Below are 24,499 nucleotides of genomic sequence, written 5' to 3' on the forward strand. Positions count from 1 at the left end.
CATTTAGGCATCTTTTTAGATGGGAGGTCACATTGTATCTCTTTGATCGTAGATTTGAATGAGTGCAACCAGGCCCCCAAACCCTGCAATTTTATCTGCAAGAACACAGAAGGGAGTTACCAGTGTTCATGCCCGAAAGGCTACATTCTGCAGGAGGATGGAAGGAGCTGCAAAGGTAAAGTAGAATTTGCCTCCACCCACTCATCTGTCTCCTGGGCACATGGTCGCATTCCTTGTGCCTTTGAGGGATCCAAAGCTGAAAGACCCTCTCTGCAGGCAAGAAGTGCTTCCCTGGGGTAAGTGCCTCCCTGTGACCCACCTCCTATTCTGGTTGGAGGGAGGCTGAGGCCAGGGAGATTGCAGAGGAACAGTGGCAGCAGCCATCCTCACTGCCTGTCCCATGGGCATCCATGGGGGACGTCCATGAGCATCTCAGACAGCAGGGCCAGCTCTCCAAGGCTCAAGTGAATCAGATACCTGATCACATTAATGCAATAAATAGAAAACAGAAAGGATTTTTTTTTAAAGGATTTAATCAATCAGTCTATTCAGTAACTATATAGCCCAGTATGGTCCTGCCTACCTCAGGTTAATCAGTGCCATGATCCTAGAGAACACTGTGCCTAATTAAGTAAACACTTTGTCTAGGTTTTTGTTCTGCAAAATAGGGCCATTCCTGACCCCCAGCAGCTTATTTGAGACACAGATATTACAAAGAATTAAGCTACATCAAACTCTCTGCAGAAATTCCTGATCAACCAGAAGTTATCCTTTGCAAAATTATATTGGTATAAATTTGTTCTTGTAATAAGAACTTCACATATTGAGTGAACAGCACAAGTGAGTCAGACTCAAGGATAATTTGAAGAAGGAAAGGTAGGCCAGATGGCAGAATAAGAGTTAGTGTGTTCTGCCATGAAGACTGGGAGGAGGCAAAGGGAAGTAAAGGAAGTTAAATGGTAGGATGGAGTGGAAGAGGAGAGCAAAGAGAAGAGAAGTAGAGCCATCAACCCTTTTCCTCTGTCTGCTGAAAGGGGCAGAGTTAAGAGGCAGGTAATACAGGATAACATATGGACAATGCTTGAAATTTTCCTGTGCAGCACAAGTCCTATACAATCCTGCAGTATGGGGAGAGGAAGTTGAGAGCTACTCAAAAATTCTGCCTTAAAACATAGAACTTATTCTACATCTGTGGATCACAGTGAGTTCTGGGCAGCGTGAGGCTACAGCTCACAGCCACAAACTTATTTGTGTAAATGAAAAACCAACTTCAGGGGAAAAATGTCTCTCAGTGTGTACACTAACTGTACGAATCAAAACAAATTTACAGCATCTTTCTAACTTGTGGGGGCAGAAAATCCTAAAAATTTCTAGCAATTAAGAGATGGAAAATGAAAATAAATGTATAGTAGTAGTTATGTTCTTTTACAATGTATTAATATGAAAAACATCTGTAATACTCTGATTTTAGGAATACAAAAAAATTTTACGCATCTACTTACAATATAAGACTCTTTCTCCTATTTTTCTCATAAGGTCTCAATTCTTCTACATACTTGGCATATATGACTAAATATCAAAATGAGTGGTGCAGATACATGTATTATTGAAATGGAGGAAAGAGGCTAGAAGGATGACCCCAGGGGAAATGAAGGACCAGCACTTACCCCATGAGAGATGGGTAGGAACCCAGTAAGAGGAAAGAAGGGGATTCTTGGATGTGAAAACAGCAAGTGTTGCTGTTCTTAATGGTGTAGTTAAAGATAGTATTGTAAGGTTGGAGGCAGAGACAAGATGGTGGGTTAGAAGGATGTGACCTCACCTCTTCTTACGAAAACACCAAAATCACAACTGCCTGCTGATCAACTATTCACAAAAAAAAACCCACTGGAACCTACCAAAAAATACACAGTAAGTCCCCTACATATGAATGGTTTCCATTCCGAGAGTGCATTCGTAAGTCTAATTTGTCCATAAGTCCAACAAAGTTAGCCTAGGTACACAACTAACACAATCAGCTATATAGTACTGTACTGTAATAGTTTTATAATACTTTGCACACAAATAATACATAAGAAAACAAACACAAAAAATAAAAGCCTACAGTATAGAACCTTGAAAAGTACAGTAGTACCAGCTCTATCACAGCTGTTTTTACACTTGCTTCCAGACATCCTGGTCTTGAAATAAAGATACTGTACAGTACTGTATTCTATACAGTACTGTAAAGTACACAAAAGCACAACCACTTGTAGGGGATGCACACACGACAACGTACACCAGACACATGAACTAACTTACATGATTGATTGGGCATGTGAATGCACATTTGCATCTTTGAAAGTTCGCAACTTGAAGGTTCATATGTAGGGGACTTACTGTATCCTACATCCAAAGACAAAGAAGAAGCCAGAATGAGATGGCAGGAGGAGCGCAATCGCAATGAAATCAAATCACACACACACTGGGTAGGTGACCCACAAACTGGAAAATAATTATACCACAGAAGTTCTCCCACAGGAGTGAAAGTTCTGAGCCTGACACTGGCTCCCCAGCCTGGGGGTCTGGCAATGCAAAGAGGATCCCCAGAGAAACTGGCTTTAAAGGCCAGTGGGGTTTGACTGCAGGAATTCTACAGGACTGGGGAAAACAGAAAATCTGCTCTTGGACGTGCACACAAGATCTCATGTGCACCAGGACCTAGGGAAAAAAGCAGTGACCTCATAAAAGCCTGGGCCAGACCTACCTGCTGGTAACTGGAGGGGTCTCCTGCAGAGGTAGGGGTGACTGTGGTTCACAGTGGGGACAAACACTGGAGGTGGTGGTTCTGAAGAGTACTGATTGGCATGAGCCCTCCTGGACACTGCCTTTATCTCACCAAGACCTGGCCCCACCCAACAGCCTGTAGGCTCCAGTGCTGGGACACCTCAGGCCAAACAACCAACAGGGCAGAAACACAGCCCCAGCCATCAACAGACAGGCTGCATAAAGTCTTCCTGAGTAACTGCCCACTAAACACACCCCCTGACACAGCACTGCCCACCAGAGGGATAAGACACACCTCCACCCACCAGTGGGCAGGAACCAGTCCCTCCCATCAGGAAGCCTGCACAAGCCTCTTAGGTCTCATCCACCAGGGGGCAGACAGCAGAAGAAGAACTACAATCCTGCAGCCTGCAGAATGGAAACCACAATCAATCACAAAAAGTTAGACAAAATGAGACAGCAGAGGAATATGTCCCAGATGAAGGAACAAGATAAAATCCCAGCAGAACTAAATGAAGTGGAGATAGGCAATTACTCTGAAAAAGAATTCAGAGTAATGATAGTAAAGATGATCTAAGATCTTGGAAAGAGTGGAGGCATATATTGTGAAGATACAAGAAATGTTTAACAAAGACCTGGAAGAACTAAAGAACAAGCAGAGATGAACAATACAATAACTGAAATAAAAAATACACTAGAAGGGATCAATAGCAGAATAAGTGAGGCAGAAGAACGGATGAGTGACCTGGAAGACAGAATGGTGGAAATCACTGCCATGGAACACAATAAAGAAAAAAGAATGAAAAGAAATGAAGACAGTCTAAGAGACCTCTGGGACAACATTAAATGCACCAACATTTGCATTATAGGGGTCCTAGAAGGATAAAAGAGAGAGAAAGGACCTGAGAAAATATTTGAGGAGATAAATAGCTGAAAACTTCCCTAACATGGGAAAAGAAACAGTCACCCAAGTCCAGGAAGCACAGAGAGTCCCAGGCAGGATAAACCCAAGGAGGAACACACCAAGACACATAGTAATCAAACTGACAAAAATTAAACACAAAGAAAAAATATTAAAAGCAAGAAGAGAGAAGAAACAACATACAAGGAAACTCTCAGCTAATTTCTCAGCAGAAACTCTGCAGGCCAGAAGGGAGGGGCACAATATATTTAAAGTGATGAAAGGGAAGAACCTACAACTAAGAACACTCTACCCAGCAAGGCTGCCATTCATATTCAGAGAAATCAGAAGCTTTACAGACAAGCAAAAGTTAAGAGAATTCAGCACCACCAAACCAGCTTTGCAAAAAATGCAAAAGGAACTTCTCTAGGCTGAAAAGAAAAGGCCACAACTAGAAACAAGAAAATTATGAATGGAAAAGCTCACTGGTAAAGGCAAACATAAAGGTAGGAAATCACCTACACCCAAAGAGGATATCAAAACGAGCAATGGTGAGAAGAGGAGAGTACAAATGCAGGATATTGGAAATGCATTTGAAATTAAAAGACCAGCAACTTAAAACAATCTTGTTTATATATAGACTGCTATATGAAAACCTCATGGTAACCGCAAACTGAAAATCTGCAATAGATACACACACAAAAAAGAAAGAGGAATCCAAGAGAACAGAAGAGGAAGAGAAGACAAAAGACCCTCAAAAACAAAGCCAAAAGAGTTTTTAAAACAGCAATAAGAACATACATATCGATAATTACCTTAAGTGTAAATGGATTAAATTCTCCAACTGAAAGATGTAAACTGGCTGAATGGCTAGAAAAACAAGACCCGTATATACGCTGTCCACAAGACACCCATTTCATATCTAGGGACACATACAGACTGAAAATGAGGGGTTGGAAAAGGTATTCCATGCAAATGGAAATCAAAAGAAAGCTGGTAGTAATACTCATTTCAGACAAGATACACTTTAAAATAAAGACTGTTACAAGAGACAAAGACAAAGGAGGACACTACATAATGATCAAGGGATCAATCAAAGAAGATATAACAGTTGTAAATATATATGCACCCAACATAGGAGCACCTCAGTATATAAGGCAAATACTTACAGCCATAAAAGGAGAAATTGACAGTAACACAATACTAGTGGGGGACTTTAACACCCCATTTTCATCAATGGAGAGATAATCCAGACAGGAAATCAGTAAGAAAACATAGGTCTTAAATGACACATTAGACCAGATGGACTTAATTGATAGTTACAAAGCATTTCATCTGAAAGCAACGGAATACACATTCTTCTCAAGTGCACATGGAACATTCTCCAGGATAGATCACATGCTGGGCCACAAAGTGAGCCTTAGTAAATTTAAGAAAATTGAAATCATGTAAAACATCTTTTCCAACCACAACACTATGAGATTAGAAATCAACTAAAAGAATGTGGAGGCTAAACAATATGCTACTAGGGACTTTCCTGGTAGTCCAGTGGCTAAGGCTCTGCACTCCCAATGCAGGGGGCCCGGGTTCAATCCCTGGTCAGGGAACTAGATCCCACATGGTGCAACTAAAGATCCTGCATGCCACAACTAAAAGATCCCGCAAGTAGCAACAAAGATCCCATGTGCCACAACTAAGACGCGGCACACCCAAATAAATATTTAACAATATGCTACTGAAAAACCTATGGATCATTGAAGAAATCAAAGAGAAAATCAAAAAATACCTAGAGACGAATGAAAATGAAAACACGACAGTCCAACACCTACGGGATGCAGCAAAAGCACTTCTACGAGGGAAGTTTATAGCAATACAGTCTTAACCTCAGGAAAGAAGAAAAATCTCAAGTAAACAACCTAACCTTACACCTAACGCAACTAGAGAAAGATGAACAAACAAAGCCCAAAGTTAGTAGAAGGAAAGAAATCAAAAAGATCAGAGCAGAAATTAATGAAACAGAGATGAAGAAACAATAGAAAAGATCAATGAAACTAAAAGCTGGTTCTTTGAAAAGATAAACAAAATTGATAAACCTTTAGCCAGACTCATCAAGAAAAAAAAGGGAGAGGGCTCAAATCAATAAAATTAGAAACGAAAATGGAGAAGTTACAACTGACACCACAGAAATACAAAGTATCCTAAGAGACCGCTACAAGCAACTGTATGCCAATAAAATGGACAACCTAGAAGAAACAGACAAATTCTTAGAAAGGTACAATCTCTAAAGACAGAACCAGGAAGAAACAGAAAATATGAACAGACCAATCACAAGTACTGAAATTGAAACTGATTAAAAAAACCCCAACAAACAAAAGTTCAGGACCAAATGGCTTCACAGGCAAATTCTAGCAAACATTTAGAGAAGAGTTAACACCTATTCTGAAACTGTTAGAAAAAAACTGCAGAGGAAGGAACACTCCCAAACTCATTCTATGAGGCCACCATCACCCTGGTACCAAAACCAGACAAACAGACCTCCAAAAAAGAAAATTACACGCCAATATCACTGATGAACTTAGATGTAAACATCCTTAACAAAATACTAGCAAACCAAATCCAACAATACATTAAAAGGATCATACACCATGATCAAGTGGGATTTATCCCAGGGATGCAAGGATTTTTCAATATCTGCAAATCAATCAGTGTGATACACCATATTAACAAACTGAAGAATAAAAATCATATAATCATCTCAATAGATTTGCATAAAAATCTTTGGACAAAATTCAAAACCCATTTATGATTTAAAAAAAAGAACTCTCCAGGAATTGGGCATAGAGGGAACATACCTCAACATAATAAAGCCCATATATGATGAACCTACAGCTAACATCATATTCAATGGTGAAAAGCTGAAAGCATTTCCTCTAAGATTAGGAACCAAACAAGAATGTCCACTCTCGCCACTTCTATTCAATATAGTTGTGGAAGTCCTAGCCATAACAATCAGAGAAAAAAAAGAAAGAAAAGGAATCCAAATTGGAAAAGAAGTAAAACTGTCACTGTTTGCAGATGACATGATGCTATACATAGAAAATCCTAAAGATGCTTCCAGAAAACTACTAGAGCACATCAGTGAATCTGTTAATGTTGCAGGATACAAAATTAATACACAGAAATCTGTTGCATTTCTATACATCAACAACAAAAGATCAGAAAGAGAAATAAAAGAAACAATCCCATTTATCATCGCATCAAAAAGAATAATACACCCAGGAATAAACCTACCTAAAGAGGCAAAAGAACTGTACTCCAAAAACTAAAAGACACTGATGAACGAAATCGAAGATGACACACACAGATGGAAAGATATACCATGTTCTTGGATTGGAAGAATCAATATTGTCAAAATGACTGTACTACCCAAGGCAATCTACAGATTCATTGCAATCCCTATCAAATTACCAATGGCATTTTTCACAACTACAACAAAATATTTTAACATTTGTATGGAGACACAAAAGATCCCAAATAGACAAAGCAATCTTGAGAAAGAAAAACAGAGCTGGAGGAATCAAGTATAGTCTCACTTCAGACTATACTACAATGCTACAGTCATCAAAACAGTATAGTACTGGCACAAAAACAGAACTATAGATCAATGGAACAGGATAGAAAGCCCAGAAATAAACCCATGCACTGATGGTCAATTAATCTATGATAAAAGAGGCAAGGCTATACAATGGAGAAAAGACAGTCTCTTCAATAAATGGTACCTGGAAAACTGGACAGCTACATGTAAAAGAATGAAATTAGAACAGTCTTGAACACCATACACAAAAATAAATTCAAAATGGATTAAACACCTAAATGTAAGACTTGATACCTTAAAGCTCTTAAGGGAAACCATAGGCAGAACACTTTGACATAAATTGAAGCAACATCTTTTTCAATCCATCTCCTAGAGTAATGGAAGTAAAAATAAAAATAAACAAATGGGACCTAATTACACTCAAAAGCTCTTGCACAGCAAAGGAAAAACCATAAACAAAACGAAAAGACAACCCACAGAAGGGGAGAAAATATTTGCAAATGATGTGACCAACAGGGGATTAATCTCCAAAATCTACAAACACCTCATGCAGTTCTCTATCAAACAAACAAACAAACTACCCAATCAAAATATGGACAAAAGATCTAAATAGACATTTCTCCAAAGAGAAATGGAGAAATGTGCCCCTTGGCCACACACATGGCCAAGAGGCACATGAAAAGATGCTCAACATCACTAATTATTAGAGAAATGCAAATCAAAACTACAGTGAGATATCATCTCACACCAGTCAGAATGGCCATCATCAAAAAGTCTACAAATAGTAAATGCTGGAGAGGGTGTGGAGAAAAGTAACCCTCCTATACTGTTGGTGGGAATGTAAATTGGTACAGCCATTATGGAGAACAGTATGGAGGTTCCTTAAAAAACTAAAAACAGAGCTACCATATGATCCAGCGATCCCACTCCTGGGCATATATCTGGAGAAAACCATGGTTCAAAAGGATACATGCAGCCCAATGTTCACTGCAACGCTGTTTACAATAGCCAAGACATGGAAACAACTAAATGTCCGTCAATAGAGGAATGGATAAAGAAGATGTGGTACATATATACAATGTAATATTACTTAGCCATTAACAAGAATGAAATAATGCCATTTGCTGCAACATGGATAGACCTGGAGATTATCATACTAAGTGAAGTAAGTCAGACAGAAAAAGACAAATATTTTAATATGATCAATTGCTTATCAATATAAGCAATATGATATTGCTTATATGTGGAATCTAAAACAAAACACACAAATGAACTTATTTACAAAACAGAAACAGACAAACTTAGAAAACAAACTTATGGTTACCAAAGGGGAAAGGTGGGGGGGGAGGGACAAATTGGGAGTTTGGGATTGACATTGGGAGTTTGGGATTGATATATATACACTACTGTATTTAAAATAGACAACCAGCAAGGACTTACTCTATAGCACAGGGAACTCTGCTCAATATTCCACAATAACTTAAATGGGAAAAGAATTTGAAAAAGGATACATGTATATGTATAACTGAATCACTCTGCTGTACACCTGAAAGTAACACAACGTTGTTAATCAACTATACCCCAATATGAAATAAAAATTTTTTTTAAATCACTGAATTGTCCCCCTCACATGTTTGCAGGTAAGCTTCAGTAACCGTGTGATGGTGCTCTAGCAAGTCCCCTGGGGTCATAGAGAGGGGAGGCCACCTGCTGGCAGGAGACATACAGCTGCCAATCATGCAGAAACCAGAAAAGCAGAAACAGCAACTCCCCAGCAATGGAAAGAGCACAGGATTGGCTCCTTTTTAAGAGATGTCAGCACTGGGAGAAATATGGGCAGCTCTTTAGTTCAGGTCCACTCCAGATATTAGTCTAGCCAGGAACTGGCACTGATTTGCAGCTCCAAGTACAGCTCTGTATACAGTGATAAAAGAAGATCACAAGAAAGGGAGGGAGGCAGGCAGAGAGCCAGGCAGGAAGGAAGGTAGGCCGATAGATTTCTAAATTCTCTGCAGTTTCTTTTTTTTTTTAATTAAAATTCAACTAAAAGCTGGAACACACTTTGTATCTCTTAAAGGCTTAAAATAGCTATGGAGTTCAGAAAGAGCCAGAAGCTCTGGCAGTGAGGAAAGAGGCCTGGTCAAAGCAGAGGATTTTATTGAGAAGTGGAAAATAATGTTGGATAAATACTGTAGGCAGTCTTTAAAAAAATGCTATTGGCTTATCATAATGATTTTTTTTTCTTTCCTTTGTTTCCTTCCTGATTACTCAATTTTGTTTTATCCAAAGGAGAATCTAAACAAAAAAGTTAGTTTTGTTTGGTTTGACCTGGTTGACCAGCTCATTTGAGAAGATTAATAACAGCAAACAGGAAAGAACCAAGCAGAGAAATTCATTTCCACCCTCAACATTTCTTTTTTTTTTAATTAATTAATTAATTTATTTATTTTTGGCTGTGTTGGGTCTTCATTGCTGCAGGCGGGCTTTCTCTAGTTGCAGCGAGCGGGGGCTACTCTTTGTTGCAGTGTGCAGGCTTCTCATTGTGGTGGCTTCTCTTGTTGTGGAGCACAGGCTCTAGGCGCGCGGGCTTCAGTAGTTGTGGCTTGTGGGCTCAGTAGTTGTGGCTCACGGGCTTCAGTAGTTGTGGTACACAGGCTTAGTTGCTCCGTTGCATGTGGGATCTTCCCGGACCAGGGCTCAAACCCTGGTGTCCCAATGTCTCCTGCACTGGCAGGCAGATTCTTAACCACTGTGCCACCGTGGAAGCCCAACATTTCTTTTTATATTTTAACTTGAATAGATCTTTTCAGTGCTTTGGAAATTTTTGAGAATCCTTAATCTTTTATTTCATTTTGTAATTCATTTAAATTTTATAATTTATTGGACATTTCTTTGCTGAGAAATTTCTGCATTCCTATAACTAAAGGGAATGGGTTTTTCTTGGATCCGCAAAGAAATGCATTTTTGGTCTGAATTGAAACCATGCTTTATCTTTCAAACCCTTATCTCCTGGGTTCCTCCTAGCCATTTGCTGTGGCTCTCTTCTGACCAGGTCATTTGCGATGTAGAAAAGAAAACTCAGAGCTGCTCCCTAGGGCAGCTTCTAGGTACCTGGGCTTCAGCTCAATTCCAATGCCCATCTTGCATTTTCTTATAGATCTTGATGAGTGTGCAACTAAGCAGCACAACTGCCAGTTCCTGTGTGTTAACACCATTGGCAGCTTCACATGTAAATGTCCTCCTGGATTTACCCAACACCATACTGCCTGCATTGGTAAGTGGGAGGGGAAAAATCCTATATGGAGTGCAGCTATTCCTCTAAGGGATTGTTTTCGAGCCCTTCTGCTGTTGGAATAAGAAGATAAAACTCAAAAAAGTATGTGAGTACATGTATGTGTGTCTCTGCGTGTGTGCATGCGTGTATGTGAAAAGTTATTGGCCTTTTCTGAGCAAATCACCCTTCTTTCTTTCTTTTAAACAACACAAAGACAGCTTCGGGGAAGTTTCACCCTCTCCTTTCCCCCGCTGCTTCTTACAGATAACAATGAATGCACCTCTGACATCAACCTGTGTGGGTCTAAGGGCATCTGCCAGAATACTCCTGGAAGCTTCACCTGTGAATGCCAGCGGGGATTCTCACTTGATCAGAGCGGTGCCAGCTGTGAAGGTGAGTGGAGCCCTTAGCTTGATCCAGCTGGTCGGTCCTTGTGGAGGTGGCCTCTAAACACCTGCAGCATCATCCTCTATGAGACATCAGAACTGAGCACAGGGGAGATAGCCAGCTGAAGATGGGAAATGTTTTCTCTAGTTTGCACGGGTCCCGTATCTTAGAGATCCATCTTTTGTCTCATGCTTGACTGTGTCCATAACACATGCTTCTCCTGAATATAACAAGACTTTTTCTGCTCAGTTGTTAATTTAGTCTAATAGGGAATGACCCAGTCAAGAAAAATAGCTAGATTCCTGAATTTGACTAATTTTCTAGTCACTGGATCCAGAGTCTTAGAAGGATTCCCTCAATGTGGATTAAATATATGAGGAATAGCTCTTCTGCTAATATAGGATTAAATGTTTTACTTATATTTTTTAGGATTTTGTTTCTGTACTGACATTTTGGTTTCTAATTCTGGCACAAATAAGGAAATATAAATAATTTACACGGCTGTCTCATAGAGTGCTCATGTACCTTGCATTAGTTTCTTCATCATTTTTATTTGTGGACTTTACCAGGGATAGATGAATGTTTTTTTCCTTGGACTTATCAAAAGCTCCAGAGTAGATATTCTTGAAGTTTTGGGTGGTAGAATAATTTTTTAAGGATCAGATTTCTTACTAAGATTGCCTTTCACTTTCATATGCTTATAAATGTCGCTTCAGAGAACACCTCTGAGACAAGCATTGATGTGACTTAAAGGCGACTCTGCCTTCCTTTTCAGATGTGGACGAGTGCGAAGGAAACCATCGCTGCCAGCATGGCTGCCAGAACATCATCGGGGGCTACAGGTGCAGCTGCCCCCAGGGCTATCTCCAGCACTACCAATGGAACCAGTGTGTCGGCAAGTAGTTTTCCCTTGTTCACAAGATGAATTGCTATCAGCTCCTATGAGTCAGAAAACTGCTTTCTTTCTGAAAACTTTCAACTTGTCATTGAAGCAACAAATACTCATTTCAAATTGTCCGTACCTGTTGAATCCAGAAGGAAGTCACAGCCTTTGCAAAGTAGCAAACTAAGAAAAAAAGAATAATGATAAAGGGTATTTTGAGGGCGTTCGAAATGAAATGTCCCCAGAATTCCTTGACTCCCAATATCCCCTTGCTCTCCTGCTTCATTGCTAGTCATCAGCCCACACGGAGTTCTCTTCACCTTAGAGGCCAACAAAATCCTGCTTCTGACTGTAGCTTATCAGCCAGCGAGAGGCTGTTATGAGCAACTTTTGGCCAGAAGACGCAGAAGTGGTTCCATTGAGTGCTGTACATCTTTGGGGCAGAGTGCAAGCAGCAAACACAGAAAGTTTTTTTCAGGATTGCTAATTTGTTTTGAATAATAAGGGAGTCCCCTAGAATCTCCCATTAAATTGAAGCTGTCATTTTTGATTCCACAGTATCATAGGAAAATAACTCTTAATGCACATCAGAGTATCCCAACATTGTAAATTTAGAGGGACCCCAAGCCATCTAGCCCAAGCCCTTTGTTTTACTGATGAAGGCTTAGAAGCCCAGGAAGGAAAGGTAGTCTGTCCTTACCGGTTCTTTGGTAGCAGGACCAGGGCTAGAACCCAAGGCTCTTAACTTCATGTTTTAGGGCTGTCTTTCTAGTGTCACCTTCACTTGTTTGCTTGTTTTTTTCATTCAGCAAGTAGCACTGCAAGCTTTGTGCTCTGGTGACCTGTTTTAGCTGCCACTCTCTTGGCTACAGAGCCCTACTTAGCAAAAACAAAGAGCAACTGCCTTCTGGGTGGCTGCTCCACATTGCAACGCTTGACTTTACTCCAAATGAAGACACATTTGGTACATGTTCATTTATCAAACGTGTGTCTCTCTCATCTGGTTTGATTCTTTACAAGATGCAGTTTTGCAGAGGTGAGTAGTGTTGGCTAAAATGACCACAGTGCTAGAGTTTAGGCTGCACAGCTTGCTGATTAGCTGTCTGGTTTTAATAAAAAGCCCTTTGTCATCAGCTCAGGAAGGTCTTGGATTTTAATCACCAGTTTCTGACACTGTTCACAGAACTTCCAGCATGAGCTTTGTTGATTCAATACCCAGCATATGAGCCTATCTGCCCTTATTACGTAGGTCCCTTGAATGAAACTGGAGCTGTGGAGAAGAGTATAAAAGAGGTGAGGTCTGTCACTGCTGGGCCTTAACCCTCCTCTTCCTACACTCAGTCCAGAAATAGTAGAGATAGCCAGGTCATGCCCTCATTGCCTGGAGATTCTATTTTGGCCCCATGAAGATCATCTCCTGCCTGGGACTTGTAGAAGAATGAGTCTATTAGGAAGTGGGAAGAGATGGGAGGATGAAGATGGCAGAACAGGAGGACGTGGAGCTCACCTCCCCCCCACAAACACATCAAAAATACGTCTACATGTGGAGCAACTCACGGAAAACCAACTGGAAACTGGCAGAAGACTTCTTATTCGACCAAAGTGGCAGGAAAGATCTCCATGAAGCTGGGTAGGGTGGAAAAAATAAAATAAAAAAGAAGGCATTGGGATGCGACTGGAACCCCTGGGACGATCTGTAAAGGAGGGAAGGTCCACGTGGACGGCCCTCACCCTGAGGAGCTTCCTTGCCTGCTGGGAGGTCTGCTGGGACAGATGGAGGGAACTGGACTCTACTTGTGAGGAGTGCACACGTGCCGGCTTGCTAGCAGTCAGGGTGGAGAGAGACCAGCACTGACAGCTGCCAGCTTGCCACACTTCTCAGTCTGAAACTCAGTGTGGGGCTGGGCTGCCAGTATAAGCAGTGACTAAGTGCTGAATCTCAGGCAGGGGAGGGTCTGGCCACGGTGGATTTTGTCAGCACACACACCAGGTGGTGCCACAGAAACGCGTGACTTGGGTGGACAGGCCCTGGAAAGGAGTATGCAGAGGTTGTTTCCTGGCAAGAGCACTCATCTCCACCCATTCCACCCCACAGCTTGGAGCCGGATCTGGGGTGGGCAGATCCTCAGAGTGGCCTGTCACAGAGGCAGTCCAGGTTCCACACAGTAGCACAACCACCTCGATTCCTGCAGCCACAGCACCCTGGCCTCCAGCAGCAGCCCACTCCACACCACAGCCTAGCACTAGGTCTGGGATGAACACAACAGAAAGGGACACAGCCTTGGGCTGCTTCTCAGCAGAACCATGGACACCTGCATGGGTGGCAGTTAGGTTTGCTGTGACCACACGGGCCTTACTTGTTTCAGCAGTCACCTCCTCTGGGACAGAGCACACACTCAAGGGCAATGGAGCCTGACCACACCTGGCCCTCAGGGCTTCTACTCCAACAGCTGTGGAGCAGACACCACCCTGACAGGGCTGTGACAGCCACAGAGCAAAAAGGAGGCCCCATCCAACATCCAGTGCAGGCTATGGATGCACAACACCAATCACATCCTCTATCTAAGGAAGAATGGCCAGCACACTCTGAGGAAAGACATGGCTGGCATCCATACCATAAATAGCCTTCTCACCAAAGGGATGCTCCCACAGAAAACACCCCTTCAAGACCAGAGTAGATAACTTTCTCTGTCTCTATGAATTTAGGAGAAACAGTTAAGTAAAATGAAAAAGCATAGGAACTATTCCCAGTTAAAAGAATAAGAGAAACCCCCTGAAAAAACAGATAATGAAATAGACCTCACCAGTCTACTAAACCCAAGTTCAAAAAGGAGGTAAGAAAAATGCTAAAGAATTAATAAAGATTATCAATAGAAATGAAGATTAAACAATGAACTAGAAACTACAAAGAGGAACCAGTCAAAATTAGACAACTCAACGGCTGAGATAAAAACCAATCTAGAAGCAATGAATAGCACAGTAAATAACATAGAAGAACAAATAAGTGATCTGGAAGACAGAATAATGGAAATAACCCAATCACAACAGCAGACAGAAAGAAAAGTGAAAAAAATGAAAGCAACATATGGGGCCTATGAGATAATACAAAGTGTGCCAATCTACACATAACAGGGGTTCCAGAAGGAGAAGAGAGAGGGAAGGGGATCTAAAGTGTATTTGAAGAAATTATGGCTGAAAACTTTCCAAACCTAAAGAAGAAAACAGATATCCAGGTACAGGAAGCACAAAGGGTCCCAAACAAGATGAAACTAAACAGACCCACACTAAGACATATCATAATTAAAATGGCAGAAGTTAAAGAGAGGATTCTAAAGGTAGCAAGAGAAAGATTCAGCTTATTTCTCTGCAGAAACTTTGCAGGCCAGAGGGAGTGTCATGATATAATCAAAGTCTTGAAAGGGAAAAGCCTGCAACCTAAGATACTCTACACTTGGCAACATTATCATTTAGAATACAAGGAGAGAGAAAAAATTTCTCAGATAAACAAAAACTAAAAGAATTCAGCAATACTAAACCTACCTTAAAAGAAATATTGAGGGAATTCCCTGGTAGTCCAGTTATTGGACTCCACGCTTCCACTGCAGAGGGCATGAGTGTTATCCCTGGTCAGGGAACTAAGCTCCTGCATGCCATGTGGTGCAGCCAGCAAAAAAAAAAGAAAAAAAAAATATTGAAAGGTCTTCTCTAAATAGAAAAGCAAGAATCTATAGGAAAGGGATAATCCCAACAGGAAAGGCAAATATATGAAAGGATTGAAGATCACTTAAGCCAGTACATAGATTAAAAAACAATCAAAAAATTGTTGTAAAGGTGATTATATCTACAATTAATAGCAAAAGCAAACATGAAGATGTAAAATAGGACATCAAAATCACAAAATTTGGAGGAGGGGACTAAAAATTGTAGATTGTTTAGAATGTGTTTGAGCTTATATGACTATCAGTTTAAAGCAAGTAGATATAGTTAGGGGTCAACATACTTGAAAACCAGGGTAACCACAAATCAAAAACATAAAATAGATTCACAAAAACCAAAAAGAAGGAAACTCAAACATAATATTTAAAAAACCATCAAACCACAAAAGGAAAAACAAAAAAGAAGACATGAACAAAGAAGAACTACAAAATCAACTGGAGAACAAGGTTTAAAATGACAATAAGTACATACCTCTCAATAATTACTTTAAATGTCAATGGACTAAATGCTCTGATCAAAAGACACAGTGGCAGATTGGATAAAAAACAAGAACCTAGGGCTTCCCTGGTGGCGCAGTGGTTGAGAGTCCACCTGCCAATGCAGGGGACACAGGTTCGTGCCCCGGTCCGGGAAGATCCCACATGCCGCAGAGTGGCTGGGCCCGTGAGCCATGGCCACAGAGCCTGTGCGTCCAGAGCCTGTGCTCCACAATGGGAGAGGCCACAACAGTGAGAGGCCCACATACCACAAAAAAAAAACAAAACAAGAACCTATAATAAGCAGCCTACAAGACACTCACTTCAGGGAGAAAGACACACAGATTGAAAGTGAGGGGATGGAAAAAGATATTTCATGCAAATGGAAATGACAAGAAAACAGGGGTAGGAATACTCATATCAGGCAAAATAGACTTTAAAACAAAGTCCATAAAGAAAAAGGACATTATATAATGATAAAGGGATCACTACAAGAGGATATTACACCCAATAATACATGCACCCAATATAGGAGCACCTAAGTATATAAAACAAATACTAACAGACACAAAGGGAGAAATTGACAGGAATACAATGATAGTAGGAGACTTACACCCTACTGACACCAATGGACAGATCTTCCTCAGTGAGGCAGCAGAGGTCCTAAATGACACAACAGACCAGTTGGACTTAATTGATATCTACAGGACACTACATCCAAAATAAAAACACCAGAATACACCTTCTTTTCAAATGCACATGGAACATTCTCTAGGATAGACCACTTCCCAGGTTACAAAACAAGCATCAAGAACTTTAAGAGAATATAAATTATTTCAATCATCTTTTCTGACCACAATAGTATGAAATGAGAAATCAACCACAGAAAGAAAAATGGGGAAAAAAATGAACACATGGAGACTAAACAACATGCTACTAAAAAACCCAATGGGTTAACAATGAAATCAAAGAAGAAATCAGAAAATACCTCGAGACAAATAACAATGGAAACACAAACTTACACAATCTATGGGATGCAGCAAAAACAGTTTTAAGAGGGAAGTTCACAGCAATACAGGCCTTCCTCAAAAGCAAGAAAAATCTCAAACAACCTAACCTACCACCTAAAAGAATTAGAAAAACAACAAGCAAAACCTAAAGTCAGCAGAAGGAAATAAGAAAGATTAGAGAGGGAATAGAGATTTTTTAAAAACCCAGAAAAGATCAATAAAACCAAGAACCAGTTTTTTGAAAAGATAACCCAAATTGACAAACCACTAGCCAGGCTCACCAAGAAGAAAAGAGAGGACCCAAAGAAACAAAATAAGAAATGAAAGAGGAGAAATAACAACTGATACCACAGAAATACAAAAAATCATAAGAGAATACTATGAACAGTTATATGCCAACAAATTGGACAACGTAGAAGAAATGCACAAGTTTTTAGAAACATACAGCCTGCCAAAACTGAATCAAGAAGAAACAGATAATTTGAACAGACCAGATAATTTGAACAGACCAATCACTAGAAGTAAAATAGAATCTGTAATGAAAAAAACTCCCTGCAAACAAAAGTCCAGAGCCGGACTGCTTCACTGGGGAATTCTACCAAACATACAAAGAAGAACTTATACTAGCCTTCTCAAACTATTCCAAAAGATTTAAGAGGAGGTAACACTCCCAAAGTCATTATACGAAGCCACCATCATCCTGATACCAAAACCAGACAAAGACATTACACAAAAAGAAAATTACAGGCCAATATCTTTGATGAATATAGATGCAAAAATCCTCAATAAAATGTTAGCAAACTGAATCCAACAATACATAAAAAGGATCATACACCATGATCAAGCTGGATTCATTCCTAGGTCACAAAGGTGGCTCACATGCAAAATCAATGTGTTATACCACATCAACAAAGGGAAAGACAAAAACCACATGATCATCTCAACAGATGCAGAAGAAGCATTTGATAAAATTCGACATCCATTCATGATAAAAACTCTCATCAAAGTGGGTATAGAGGGAATATATCCCAACATTATAAAAGCCATTACGACAAACCAACAGCCAATATAATGTTAAATGGTGAAAAGCTGAAAGCCTTCCCACTAAAATCTGGAAAAAGACAAGGATGCCCACTCTCTCACCATTTCTATTCAACATAGTATTGGAAGTCCTAGCCACAGCAATCATAGAAGAAATAAAAGGTATCCAAATTGGAAGCAAAGAGGTAAAACTGTCACTATTTGTAGATGACGATACTCTATATGGAGAACCCTGAAGACTCCAGACAAAAACTGTTGGAACTAATAAATGAATTCAGCAAGGTAGCAGGATACAAGATTAATATATAGAAATCTGTTCCATTTCCTTACACCAACAATATAAGTAAAAAAAAAAAAAATCCTGTTTAAAATCACATCAATAAAATGAAATACCTAGGAATAAACTTTACCAAGGAAGTGAAAAACCTATATGCTGAAAACTATAAAACATTAATAAAGGATTAATAAAGGATGATTCAAAGAAATGGAAAGATATCTCATGCTCTTGGATTAGAAAAATTAATGTTGTTAAAATGGACATACTACCCAAAGCAATGTATAGATTTAATGTGATCCCTATCAAATTTCCTGTGACATTTTTCACAGAACTAGAAAAAAATCCCAAAATTTATATGGAACCACCGAAGACCCAGAATTTTCAAAGCAATTCCAAGGAAAAAGAACAAAGCTGCAGGCATAAACCTTCCAGAATTCAGACTATAATACAAAGCTGAAATAATCAAAACAGCATGGTACTGGCACAAAAACATACATATAGATCAGTGGAACAGATAGAGAGCCCAGAAATAAACCCACGCACCTACAGTCAATTAATCTGCAACAAAGGAAGCAAGAATATACAATGGAGAAAAGACAATCTCTTCAGCAAATGGTTCTGGGAAAACTGGACAGCCACATGTAAATCAGTGCAGTTAGAACACTCCGTCACACCATATACAAAAATAAACTCAAGATGGTTTAAAGACCTAAAATTTAAGACGTGACACCATGAAATTCCTAGAAGAGAACATAGGCAAAACATTCTTGGACATAAATCGTAGCAATATTTTCTTAGATCAGTCTCCCAAAGCAAACGAAATAAAAGCAAAAGTAAACAAATGGTATCTAATCAAACTTATAAGCTTTTGTACAGCAAAGGAAACCATCAACAAAATGAAAAGACAACTTATGGAATGGGAGAAAATATTTGCAAATGATGAAACCGACAAGGGGTTAATATCCAAAATACACAAACAGCTCATACAACTCAGTATCAAAAAAAACAAACAACCCAATCAAAAAGTGGACAGAAGACCTAAATAGTCATTTCTCCAAAGAAGACAAACAGATGACCAATCAGAACATGAAGAGAGGCTCAACATTGTTAATTATTAAAGAAATGCAAATCAATACCACTATGAGGTATCATCACCTTACACTGGTCAGAAAGTCTACTATCATCAAAAAGTCTCCATCTGGAGAATGTGTGGAGAAAAGGAACCCTCCTGCACTGTTGGTAGGAATGTAAATTGGTGTAGCCACTATGGAGAACAGTGTGGAGGTTATTTAATAAACTAAAAATAGAGCTACCATATGATCCAGCAATCCCACTCCTGGGTATATATCCCCAAAAGATGAAAACTCTAATTCGGAAAGATACATGCACCCCAGTGTTCATAACAGCACTATTTACAATAGCCAAAATGTGGAAACAACCCAAGTGCCCATCAACAGATGATTGGTTTAGGAAGATACACACACACACACACACACACACACACACACACACACACACACAATGGAATATTACTCAGCCATAAAAAATGAAATATTGCCATTTGCAGCAACATGGATGGACCTATATAATATATATAAGTGAATCACTTTGCTGTACACGTGAAACTAACACTATTGGAAATCAACTAAATTTCAGTTCTTAAAAAGTGGGAAGAGGTTTGGGGGTTTTGATGCCCAGAAGATACCAGTTCAAACTGGTCTCATAATTCTTGGGAATTATACTTACCCAGAATGAGCACTGTATTGCCTTGGGCCAGAATGGCTTCCCCAGAGCCATGCAGAGCAGATTTCTTGGACCAGCCCTCCCTGGATCCTTGCTCCTAGGCAGCCAGAAGTTCACTCTTGGAAGATGGATGGGTTTATAGGGTAAAGGGCCACGGATATCATTGCTTTCTAGAAAATATCAAACTTGCAGCTTGAAGTTGGAGCTGACCCATCATGACCTATAGGAAATTAGTAAAGGAAAGGCTGTTCTACATTTGGAGTTCTCCCAGTGGCTCTCCCTTAACACCACAGCTAAGACACACTATGCGAGCCTGATGCTGGAAACTTTGAGTTTAGAGGACAGAGTAAGTAGGTTTCCATCTGCTTTTAAGGAGTGTCTTTCAGAGACTCTAATGCTATTTCATTCAAATTAGAATTGTCTCTTTTTATGAAAAGAGCAAAACCCTCACCAATTTAAGTAACAACTGAAAGAATAAAAACAAAGATTTGGGCGTGTAGAAAAATTCCTTTTGGAGCCATTTGCTCCAGGGTGCACACACAGGATGAAAAAGGTCAGGAAAAGTGCAAAACATGTTAAACAAATCATGGTATTTGTATATTGATAGAAAGGGTGAGTGCACAAACAGATTGTTTTCAAGCTGTAAACATTGAACATTTGCCAATTTCTTATCTTAATCCGTGCTCCACTCTACCCCATCTCTCCAACCCAGATAAGCAAGTTTAATTTAAACTTATTAGATTCTCAGGGAGGAAAAAATGTAAAATAAAGTAGAAAAGAATGTGAAAAGGGGACAGGGAGAGTTCTTGACAGGAAAAGATACTCCAAGTTAAAAAGAGAGATACTCAAATTTAGAAAGAACCTTAGCAATGATCTAGTCTGATCTGTTTCCTAACATATCAATCCCTCTCCAACCTAGAAAGGTACTCACCTTCTCCCAAGATAGCCCAATCTATGCATAGAAAACTTTAATTTTTAGAAATATCTTTTTCATAAAGGATGAAGCTCTTCTCCCGCTAACTCCTAACCACTGGTCCTATCTCTGCTCCTTGGAACAAAACAGAATAAATCTAAGCTCTGTATTAACAGGTCTTCCCCACATATACCCATGCCTTACCTTAGAGGTTTTATCAGCCAGAGTCCCAGCAGGTAACAGACGGCTGAGCCCAACCAAAAGCTCAGGATACAGGAGAGGAGCTTGTGGATGCTCCATTCCGATCAGCCTTGTAGAGCTGAGGGCAGGTGAGAAGCCTGGAGGTGGATAAGCAAGGCAAGGAGAAGACATTCAGCCCAGAGATATTCCCTTCACCAAAGCAACTACCCTCGGTTCTTCATTCATCCTGGATGCCCATGGTCTCCATTAGTTTCTATCACACAGCTCACCTCTAATTTAAAACAAGGGAAAAAAGAACACAGATGATGGCATATTGAATCATTTTGTTTTAGGAACCTTAGAACCTAAGTGACCTTGGGTGGGTACTTGAGAGTCCTTGGATATAAAGGATCTCAAACAGATGCATAGCTAGGCACTGAGCCATAGCAGGCAGCTCTACCAATAGCTTTCTTACTGTATATCTACTCCTTCTTCTCTCTGTAACTACATACAGGCAAGAAGTGGTGGCGGGGGGGGGGCAGGTCGAGAAAGGAAGGGGGAGGAAGAGAAGGAAGAGAGGAAGGAAGGGTGGAAGGCAATCTGAATTGTGTGTGTGTGTGTATGTATATATATGCAAGTATCCTGCCCTCACCGTTTTTACCCACCTGTTCTCCTAATTAAAAAAAAAAAAAAGATATTTTCTTAGAAACAATTTTGTTCTTGAAAAATGAATCTACCTCAGCAAATGAAAAAGTGAAAGAGAAAGGACCAGTTTAAGTGGGTGAGTCTTTTGAGAGACACTGTGATATAAAGGAAAGCATGTGATTTTTGTAGTCAGACAGACCTGGGTGTGCATCTCTGCCCTGCGGCTGCTGCTGGGAGATCTTGGTGGGGCTTTCTGAGTCTTGCTTTCTTCACCTGGAAAATAGGGATTTTAATACCTACCTCTGTGACTGTTAGGCAGGTTAAGTAAATGGAGTGAAGTACCTAGTATCCCAACTGTCATACAGTAGGCATCTAATAAGTGTTAGTTGCCTTTCTCCTCCTCTCTTCCATTGGAAGTAGGTATTTGCTAAGTGAGGAGAAGGTCAATCACATGCATTCACATGAACATATGCCTGAAAATGGGCTCTAGCAGTTAAGAAATGTCTTACCAGCAAACCTCCGTGCTGCCCTACAAAGGCAGGTCTACAAAAATATATTGGAGATTTCAAAGAAGTATACATCAGACATGATGAGAAACTTGAGGGGTTTCTTCCCTTTGAATTGATTTGTTAAAGTTAGATTTCTTTTTCCTACTTATTGCCATCAGACTTGGCCGGTCCCTATCTGTAGCTAGTTCTGCAGCATCTGTGTCTCTTGTAGGTTTTCCCCAATTATTGCCTGTGAAGTCTGCACTGAATCTGTTCCAGCCATACTTAGCTTTAGACATGGCCCAGACTCTGGGCAGGAGGTGGTTTGGATAAAGGGGCCCATTCAGAGATGGGAGCAGACATACCAGAAGACACTACTCATCCCCAGGGCAAGTACCTGGAGGCTTTTATGGACTTTTGAAAAGGAAGTCCTAGTGGGCCGACACTTCCTGCAGGATGTCAGCCCTTGCCAGCCCTACTCATCCTGAAAAAGGAAGACTGAGAAAGCAGGAGATAATCATCCTATTAGTGGGCACTTGTGAAGCAAAGGTGCAAAGAACTGATTCCTGCCCTCCCACCCTGAACCCTGAACCTTAGCCATGAACCATCCCCACGTTCTACACGGGATGCTCCCGTAGAGCAGAACATACAAGTATTGGCTTCAGATGAGAACTGGAGTCTGCTGGTCCTCAGAATGCCACTCCCTAATGTATTCTGCCTGGTGCACTTGACCTCAGAAACCACGTTCGCTCACCATATGGCAAGAGACCACACCTGTTTCCACATCTTTCTCTCTTGTTCCCTTTCCCACCGCAGCCACCTCTGCCTGTGTTACCTTCCCAAGAGCCTAGGGGAGGGCCAGCTGGCCGGCAGCAAGTGGCCTGATCCAGACACCTCCATAGCAATCTCTGGCTGGTATCACATATGCAGTGTCTTCTGGTTTTTTCTCCAGATGAAAATGAATGCCTCAGCGCTCACATTTGCGGAGGAGCCTCCTGCCACAACACGCTGGGGAGCTACAAGTGCATGTGTCCTGCTGGCTTCCAGTACGAACAGTTCAGTGGTGGGTGCCAAGACATCAACGAATGTGGCTCTTCTCAGGCCCCCTGCAGTTACGGCTGTTCCAATACCGAGGGCGGCTATCTCTGTGCCTGTCCACCTGGCTACTTCCGAATAGGCCAAGGGTAAGCACTGCTAGCCATGGTCGTGGTTGGAGGCTTTCTCATTCATAACATAATTAAGTATATTTAATTCAAAATGACCTGTCCTAGTAGAGTAGAACCATACTTTTTATGATTCTTGAGTTAAATCCAATTAGTGCTGCAAAGGTTTTAGGTTATTTTATTTGAAAGGGGACATCTAGGTTTCTGGAAATTCATAGAATGTCAAACAAAATAATGAAATGACATTGTAAATACCTCGCTCTATGGCTTACCTGTCTCATTCTCTTGATCTTCACATCTTGTTGGAAAGCGATTCATCTCTCAGGAAATACAGGGGCTGCGACCCGTGACAGAACTGGACTCAGGCTGCCCTTTGCTGATGCAGCCTTCTCCTGGGGCAAGCAGGATTCTGTCTCGACTTAAAACGCCTTCTCATCTAGCTCCTGTTAGGATAAACCAAAAAGATACCTTTTGTGGAGTCCTTTACAGTTTTAAAGTGTATTTTACATTTCAGACTTAAATTTACATTCAAAATTGCCAAAATAGCATTACATATAAGAGTTAAGAGAATTACTGTATTTTCCAGGTAGAATACTTCACCACATTGTATGTGTGAGAGCTGGGGCAGGAAAGATGCGTTTTTATTCTACTCAGTAATTTAAGAGTTAGTGTTAAGTTTTCAAAGTTTAGGTCTTCTTCCCCACTGAATTCATCTGGACTTGGTTGTCTTGGTTCTGGCTACTCTGTGAAGGAGCTCAAATTTTAACTTTCTAATTAGGAACACAGACATTAAATATACATACACATATATATATATATACACACCAACACACACACTTATATATACTCCCCCACACACAAAGTCACATATTCCACAACACACACTTACATGTATATATCAAATTGTTAATTTTGTGTTCTTTGATTTCTTGACACACAAACATCAAGTGATTCATTCTGGGGTGTGTAGAAGGTAAAAGAATGTTTCATGGGAAGCACACAGAATGCCAGCAATAGGACTCAAATTTCCAGATGTTTGT

The 24,499-nt window shown here is 40.4% G+C and overlaps 1 protein-coding gene across 1 annotated transcript in view; it reads left to right on the forward strand.

The window, feature by feature from the left end:
* FBN1 (fibrillin 1) overlaps nucleotides 1-24,499 on the forward strand; it is a 252,366-nt gene that overhangs the window by 223,105 nt on the left and 4,762 nt on the right. The window contains exons 59-63 of the mRNA XM_029237630.1: nucleotides 53-175; nucleotides 10,420-10,536; nucleotides 10,801-10,929; nucleotides 11,699-11,818; nucleotides 23,249-23,480. Of these exons, the coding sequence (XP_029093463.1) occupies nucleotides 53-175; nucleotides 10,420-10,536; nucleotides 10,801-10,929; nucleotides 11,699-11,818; nucleotides 23,249-23,480 (721 nt within the window). The remainder of the gene's footprint in view (nucleotides 1-52; nucleotides 176-10,419; nucleotides 10,537-10,800; nucleotides 10,930-11,698; nucleotides 11,819-23,248; nucleotides 23,481-24,499) is intronic.

Source organism: Monodon monoceros, unplaced genomic scaffold (assembly GCF_005190385.1).
Source record: "Monodon monoceros isolate NGI ecotype Baffin Bay Population unplaced genomic scaffold, NGI_Narwhal_1 Super_Scaffold_21, whole genome shotgun sequence".
NCBI classification, from domain to species: Eukaryota; Metazoa; Chordata; class Mammalia; order Artiodactyla; family Monodontidae; genus Monodon; species Monodon monoceros.